The sequence below is a fragment of the Benincasa hispida genome, chromosome 3 (genome assembly GCF_009727055.1).
Source record: "Benincasa hispida cultivar B227 chromosome 3, ASM972705v1, whole genome shotgun sequence".
Lineage (NCBI taxonomy): Eukaryota > Viridiplantae > Streptophyta > Magnoliopsida > Cucurbitales > Cucurbitaceae > Benincasa > Benincasa hispida.
The window spans coordinates 24,009,699-24,018,673 of NC_052351.1; the positions used below are offsets into that span (position 1 = coordinate 24,009,699).

General features: G+C 31.5%; 1 protein-coding gene across 1 annotated transcript; it reads right to left on the reverse strand.

Annotated features, from left to right (window-relative positions):
- Positions 1–3,741: 3,741 nt before the first annotated feature.
- LOC120073827 (protein SENSITIVE TO PROTON RHIZOTOXICITY 1-like) lies at positions 3,742–5,335 on the reverse strand. Its single transcript, XM_039026691.1, has one exon. The coding sequence runs from the start codon at positions 5,015–5,017 to the stop codon at positions 3,896–3,898; it is 1,122 nt and encodes a 373-aa protein (XP_038882619.1). The 5' UTR covers positions 5,018–5,335; the 3' UTR covers positions 3,742–3,895.
- Between the last annotated feature and the right edge of the window lie 3,640 nt (positions 5,336–8,975).

An 8,975-nucleotide genomic window follows, 5' to 3' on the forward strand; every position in this document is an offset into this window, starting at 1 on the left:
ACTTTAAGTTAGGAAATGAAAGAATGTGAAAGTTGTTTGAAAATATCATTTTCAAGGTACCTCATATAGAGTTACGAATCTATAGAGGAGGTTGACATAGGTCTTCTCCAACTCCCTTTTAGAAATCTAATTATCTCATAATTAATAAAATAATATGTGATTTTATTGGAATGGGGATATGTTGTACACGTCCCATATAATGATTGGGATCCTCCGCCTCAGAGGTCAAAGCCAAGTGGTGGGTTGGCCCAAAGGCCCGACTCATTGCTAATTGAGCTCCTCAGCCAAGGCCGAAGGTCCAACTACTCTCCCTTGGCCCATTTTGTCTTTGTCTCCGTGTGGTTGCCTTTTTCATCTATTAATTAAAGGGCTAACAAGAAAAATGGAAAATTATAACGTTTCCTTTTAAAAAATGACAAAAAGTTTTAGAAATCACAAAAATGGCAAATTGTTTTTAAAGATAGTTTTTAATGAATAGAAAATGACCAAAATACCCATCAAACAAAATTAGCAAATAAATTCAAAAACCGAAAAACACATCATGTAAAAAAAATTACAAATATGACCAAATGTAAATAGTCTATCAGATAGACCATACTATTGGTAGAAATCTATCCAGGTAAAAGTCTATCAATGATAGAAGTCTATTATGATAGACTTGATTATATTTGCAATTTTTTTAAATGATGTTATACACTTAGTTATTACTCTTAAAATGCTATTCGTTGCCATTACCTTTTTTTTTTACTAAATACAATAGAGATTTTCTGTATTTTTAAAAATAAAAGTTTGAAATCTTCCTACAATTGAAATAAACCTTCCTCTATTGCAAAAGAAAAAAAAATCAATGAAAAATGCTTAACACCATGGATGCTCTTGCAAGAATTCAAAGAAAATGAGAATGGAGAAAGAATCTAGATCTCAAAAAATATATATTTTCTCCCTTAAGCTTCTATTTCTGCCAATTTATTTTCATAAGTAAATCTTCATTACTCCTTATATATGAATATATAATGCACGTAGTATAGTAATGAAAGTACTCCATAATTTTATAACTAAATCTTCGTACCTCCTTAAATAAAAATTGTACCCGTATCTAATATCGGATACATAAATGCAATTCAAGAGAAACAATACTTTTATTAACCATCATAAATACTCTATTGATTATTTTTAAAAATATGAATACCTTGTATTTGCAAGAAAATACAATGGTATGATAATGTAATTGATTGGAAGTTGAATGGCTCACCAAAAATTATCTTCAATCCTTGAACTTTTTCATCTCATGTTGAATTAAATATGACTCATCCAAATTGTTCTTTTTCACCTCCATCCCTACATACTTTTTTATGTCGATTTGGTGATTTGTTTTCATTTGTTATTGCATTTAATTTTAATTTTGTAGGAGCTACTAGATGTCAACCAATATTAAAGGAGTTGTGTGCGTGGCTGCAAAACAAGAGTTCAAAGTTAAATCGTTTATCATTAAAAAAAATAAAGATAGTAATAATACAAGACGCTTAATGACTCCAACCCAAGAATAAAAGAAGAAGGAAAATAGTATGTAGAGAAGTAGAACTAGGAATGAAATACATATCATTCATTACTCATTTGATGTCTCCAGTAAAATAATACTATGTTCTCAAAGTGCTTTTTTGGTTTTGAAGGTGCAAAGTGAAGTGGCAAGAATCCAACACAATACAAGAAACTAAGTTAGATGATTAAGGGTGATAGAGGACTCTTTCATTCCATTTCTTCATATGCTAGACCACTTGTTTTATGGTGAGCGAAATTTGAAAACAATAGAATATATCTACGAGATTTAGATATTCGAAGTTTTTGGTTTTAACTAAATTTCATACAAATTAAGTGAAAGATTCTGTTTTGTGTGGATTTGGAATCTGAATTTATTTGAAGATTTAATTAAAGAAAATTAGTTACACAAAAAGTTAAGAGGGCATTTTCGAATTATAAAAGATTGGATCACATGCAAATTAGTTCCTTTGCCATAAATCTAAACAAATTTCGTTTTTGACATTTTCTCAAATCAAACTCTAAACTTTGCTATGCAATCAAATTTCCCATAATTTAATTAAAATTATTTTTTAATCCAAAATTATCCAATAACAAACTTAATTTTATAAAAAGCATATAATTATCAAATGAGGGTCTATATAATTGCTAAACAAACCTAAACTTTCCATTCTATAGTTTGATAAACCTTTCCATTCTAACAAACTTAATTTCTTGTTTTTGCTAATAGTGCTCCATTGAATCCACTAAGAACTCTAAAGTTAGACCTCATTTTTTTTTTTTTTTAAACAATTAGACCTCAATTCTTTAGGTAAACAGATTCACTCCCGTTTAATTCTTGATAAATCTCATATAATATTTAATTTCGTTTTTTTACCATGAGACACATAATTACTAGATAGTTTAATTTAAATAATGGTTAGACACGAACTTGAAATGTCATAGTCTTCTTACACATAAATTTATTTATTACTTATTTAACAAATTCCTGATTAAAAAAAAAATTAAATAAATAAGTTAGGAACCTATGCAATACAAATTTTAAAATTCAATGAATTACTAGAATAGTAAAGTGAATGTTTATAAACCTGTATGCACCTTTTAAAGTTTACTAAATTAAAGTTTCAAATGCCTATTAAAAATTATTATAAACTTTTTGTTCGATTTGAATGGTAATCGGATATCAAAGGATGTTCTAAAGATTGTAATCATATTTCAAAGATATTGATTAATTTTACCTATTAATTAAATTGTTAGTTTGATGTGAAGAAATTAGAATTTTAGTTAAATTGTATTCCCTTGATTATGCATACAAAGGTTTAAAGAAAAAGTATTAAAAAAATTTAAAGAAAAAAAAGATGTGCGGCAAGAATTGAGAATTGAACCTTCCATGTAAATTATCGTTGAATTAGATTCTTAAATGTGACACCAACATCATTTGGGTAGCCATTCTCTCTCACCCCATTCCAAACACTCCAACAATTAAAATGGCCACCGGACTTATGAAAAGGTTTTCAAAGAAATCAAAATTTTTACAGAGTGTGCTGCTTAAAAAAAATGAACTTTGTTGATTTAAAGTAGCTCTTATGAAAACTTTTCTTAGCCATTTCTCTTTTTTTTGCTCCCCTTAGTCAACCCCAAATTTGATAGATTTTTGGTATAATTTATATTTAGGTATTTATTAAAAAAAAAAAAAAGTACTTGGTCCACATCGGCGCCCATTTTTTGGCCCATCTCAACTATACAACAGAAAAAAAATTTAAAAAAATGTTTTAAGAAAACAAGAATTTGTCACATTACAGTGATTGGACAACTTATGACTGCCATATGGGTGCAAAAATATATATACAAATATATTTTTTTAAAAAAAAAGTAAGAAGAGTTTCCACAGACATTGATTAGACAATTGGATGTAATTAAAAAAAAATGACGGGTAATGCACCTAATTATTTAATTATTTTTCTTTCTCATTAAACAATGACTTGAGCTGAGAGATAGAGAGCTTCTTAGCAAGTTCGCGTTTTATTGACAGATCATCTCAACCCACTAATTTTAATGCTTCAATGACTATTACCATTTTGCTAAATCATTTATAATTTTCAATTTATTATAACGAATTTGGTCTTATCCTTTCTTAGGAAGTTCTTCGGAGTTGATATAGAGAGAAATAATCCAAATCTAATAATAATCATAAATCAGGATGAAGATGCAAATGAAACTCAGACTGATAAGACTTTCCAAATCTAATAATAATGAAGAGGCAAATGAATTAAAGTTCAGACTGATAGAAGTTACCAATTCTATGCAAAGAATTTCATATGTACAGATCTCTAAACAGACAAACACTAAATCCCAAACATCAAAAACCACAAAATTTCCATTCTGGTTCCGAATCGAAATCATAGGGGAATCCCAGCACTTCTTGCAAACAGTGATTCTCAATCGAACCAAACCCATCAAGAAACGATTCAAAAGATCCATCACCCGAAGAACTATTGGAGGCGTTTTGGAAATTAACATCCTTCGAATGATTGCTATCCCCATCTTCATCCATCTCCGACGTCGTCGCCGCCGTGGCACTAGCGTCATCGGGCACTGCTGGCATGTGGCCTTCGAACAACGCCATATGACCAAACAACTTGTCCTTACGGGAGAAGGTGGTTCCACAAGAACACCGCCACTTCGACTCACCGCAGTACTTCAAATGGCTTTTCAAATCCGCCATTACAGAGAAACTCTTCTTGTTGCAACGATTGCAAGAGAACATCTTAGGGCAGTGGCTACGCTTGAAGTGATTCTTGACGCAAATCAACGATTTCAGTGCCCTAAATTTCTTGTGCATTTTGTTCCTTATACAACCGTCGTAAGGGCACGAGAATCGCGTGCGTTTCGCCCTGTGGTCCGCACCAACAACATCCAACGGCTTGGCCAACGCCTCTGGTGTTTTGAATTGATTCCCATGGGCCCGCATATGCATCCGCAAATTCGCGTCTCGCTTGAACCCTTTCCCGCAGATTTCGCAGAAATGGATGTGCTCCGCTAGCAATTCCATCGCATCCAGCTCCACGATTTCCCAATCCGGGTCAAATTCCTCGGATTCGGTTCTTGTAATCTCATCTACGCCTTCGACCTTCAGCTCCGCCATTGATTTCTCTGTTACAAGATTCGGATGAGTTCGAGTCGTCGAAGCCGTCAAATCCGGCGCAGTTGGGGTTTTCGCTTGGGCACAAGCTAGGAGAGCGGCACCGTGGACGATGATCTGTTGGATTGCGGTGACGATTTCAGATGAAACGGCATCCATCTGCTGATTGCTGATACGAACTTCTCTGTCGATGTTATCGGATAGGAAGATTTGGACGGCATCCATTCTGGAACGGATGGTAGAGAGGTTTTGCAACGGAATCCGTGGGTCGTCGCTTCCGACGATAGTCGTCGGAAGTGGATCGCCGGAAAATTCCATGGGAAAAGTGGGAGGATTCATGGGGATTCAGAGACGTATTACGGCAACAGGCAGGAAGTTCTGAGGAAAGAAGTGAAGAAGGAGGTGAATTTAATTGGATTGAAGATGCATTTGACTTGAATGTTGGACTCACTCGACTTGTAGGATGCCCAAGGATAAAAGGAAGAGGGAGTGGCTTCAGAATGACGTCGTTTTGTAGAACGTATATCGATGAACCAGGGCTGTTGTTGATTGAAAAATGGGTTTGCCTTCTGGGTCTAGGTTTGGGCGTGGGTCCCATGTAGAAGTGGAACCAAACTTTAGATCAACAGAGACGGATTATCATCGTCTACTTGTCAATGGAAAATCTGGAAATGAAAATTATCCAAATAATTTGTTTTACATAGTAAAACTTTCGAAAATATTTTTAGGTATAAAGAAATATTGACGATGATAGATATTAAATATTATCTATTATTGATTAATTGTGATGTTTTGTAATACTCGTAAATAAATGAGTTCATGTTTCTTTATTTGAAAATAGTCCCAATTATCTTGATACGTCGCACAAAAATTGAATGGACATCCTTCAAAGCTAGACGAAGGAAGACAAAAGGAAAATTTTCCAACCACACACCAATCATGGTTCCATCCCTAACACATTTGGCTCATAATCGATTTTAAAGTGAGAAGCAGCCAAGGCAAGAAGACTTGCCAATTCATGTCGAATAATCAAACCTAGTACGGTTGAAGGCGGGAAGAATACCACAAAGCATCATCGTTTAATTTGACAAAATCGGGAGAGGAGGGAGACTAACCTCTAGCACCAGAATGATCCAAAGACAGCAACCCTAACTCACTGACAGACTCTTTTCTATTTGCAACCTCATAAACTTCAGAATAATTCATGATGCAGCTGCTTCTAACACTATGGAAAACGACCTCCTTCTGCTTATTAATGTTATTGTGATCATTCCATAAGCCCCAGCAAGATCGTAATTTCGAGACATTTTTTAGAATGAGAGGAATCCATCGCCATCCATCTAACCAAAATGCTACCATTAAAATTCTCCATTAAAATGTTGCTTTTGTTAACTAAAGGCCAAACTGATTTTGCTCTTTTATACCAGAAAAGAGCAGGTCCACACTCTCCACTAAATATGTTCCTATGGGTGGGGCGGGGATTCCCCTATTAGGTGGGGAATGGGGAGGGAGTGGGAAAAAAATTTCCCTGAGCTAAATGGGGATGAGAACGGGAATGCATTCTCCGACCCCATCCCCGTCCCGATTAGCTTTTACATATTTATTTCATATAGTTATCTAATGTTATGTTGTTATTATTATTATATAAATATTATATTTAAATTTCAAATTTGATTATTTATTGGGAAAGATAATGAATATGTTTAAATTGAATATTTAAATTTAGATTATATATGTAAATAATTTGATTTATATTTATTTCTTTCTACTAAAAAATTAATTAGTTTTTTTAGACCAAAATTTGAGTAATTTATCTTTAAATTCAAATTTTCATATAAAACTAACAATAATAAACAATTAAGTGGTAAATTTAATTATTTAATACTTTTTTTATAAAAAAAAATAACGAAAAAAATTCCTTGTGGGAACCCGATCCCCGGAATTCCCCGCTCCGATACCTGGGGGAATTTCATGAGGATGGGAAATGAAATGGGGAGCGGGAACGGGGATGGGGAATGGTCTCCCTCGTCCCGTCCCGCCACGTGAACATCTCTACTCTTCACTCCCAGCCTCAAATGGGATAAACAAATAACAAATCAACACCGTTATATACGGTGTAGTTTGTTCAATTTTAGTTTTTGACTTTTATACTTTCAAAGATTAAAGTTTAGTGCATTTTACTCACCATAAATATTAAATTTAACCACTGATTATTTCTTGTTTTTTTTTTAAAAAAACTTTTGATTATATATCAATATTTTCTAAATTTTGGAAATATATTCTCATTTGTACTTTCTTAAATAGAAATTTATTATTATTATTTTATTTAAAATATATAAATTAAATTGAACATTTTAAAGTACTGGAACTAAAACGCCATTGAAATAATATTTTAACCTTATATTTATTACCAATTATAAATTATTCTTAATTTTCCAGAAAATTCAAGTATTTATTTTTAGTTGTGAGATTCTTTAAATTAAGATGATTTTTATCCTTAGGTTTGATCTTCTTTTGAACGTTTTTAAATATTTTTGAGATTTTTCTATTTATCAATTTCCATTAAATTTAAAGGTTGCAGGGAAATTACACTTTTTATTCTTAGGCCTAGTTTTGATTTGAATTTATCCTAATATATTCGAAATGTTACAATTGTATCCTTGAGATTTGAATGTTGTTACATTTTAGTCTCCAGATTTCATGATTTTCACTTTTATCCTCAATTTGTCACTAAACACTCACTTTGGTCTTTAGGTCTAATAATTAATTTAAATTAATTATGAAGTAAAATTTTAAAATTAACTTTAATAATGATAAAAAATGACTAAACTTACTTAATTATCATCATTTTAATTGTTTCAAATTAATTAATAAACACTAGTATTAATGACCAAAAGTGAATATTTAGTGAAATTTTGATATTAATCATATAAATCTTGAAACCTAAGTACCATTTTTTGACAAATGTGAGTCTTAAGGATAAAATTATAATATTTGAAAATATAGAAACTAAATTGAAACTAAATTCAAAATTTAAAGATGAAATGTATAACATTAGGAAAAATATCAACTTCCATTCCAAAATTTTTATCATATATCTTACTTTAGTAACCAATACTCGTTTTCAGGGTGCATTTAGATTGCCTCTGAAAAAATGGTTTTTCAAAAATACATTTTCTTTGAAATTTTGTATAAAAAGTATTTAGAATTTAAACACCTTTTATGTTGGGTTAAATTTCTTTCGTAAATATTTATATACATAAGTTTATTTGAGTTGTCCTACACCAAAAATATTTATAGTGATGTCAAATTACCATACATAACTATTAAACACTTGTACTAAAAAAAACCTATTAAACACTATGAACAACTAATTTCTTTTCCTCTCTACTACACTTTTTTTTGCCGCATTCCACACCTCTCCCTATAGGCCTAAAAATTATTCGAAAAAATAGTGATGATTGTTTGTCTTTACTCAATTTAATTTTTTAAGAGACTGAATTCATATAAAGACGTTAAATTCAAAAGACATTGATCAACAATTCAAATGGTGTTTCATTTATTTATTTTTATATCTTTAAGACGATTTAATTTTATTGTTTAAAGTGGTCAAATTTATATATATTTTTTTTAACTAAAATAGTGTTTTTATGTTTTTACTAAATTAATACATATTTTTATTGGTAGCAACCAACAATCTATGAATTCAGAGAATAATTATTAATGTTAGTCTTTGAGCATGACAAGAGATAGATAAGTAAAGAGATTTTTAAAATAATGTGCATTGAATTTGGTTTGGTTTTTAAAGTATTTATAAAAATAAAGTGCGTTGAAAATTATTTGGAAAGATGGATTTAATTAAATATTTGTATTAATTCGGTTTGAAATTTTTTTCTCCGAGTGGAAACAAGATTTCATTTTATTTGATTTTTTTTTTTCTCTCGAGGTGGCCTTTCTTCTTTTAAGACTAACAAACTCTTGTCCATGAATTGTCCTTCTCTCAAGCCTAACTCAAATTCAAAACTCACCTAGAAGGAAATCTACGAATTAAAATGTATCCATACGAACTAACTATGAATGTATTGCATTTGGTCTAGGGTTGGCAACGGAGCGAGACAGGGATAATCTTCATTCCCATCCCTGTGGGATGTTTCCCTCCATCTTCACCTTCGTTCCCATCATTGACAGAGATTCTCCATCAGAGAAACGGGTCTCCACGAGGACCCATCCCTATTTTTTTAATATATATATATTAAAAAATAAAAAAAAATAATCGAGAACGGGATTAGGGATGGGG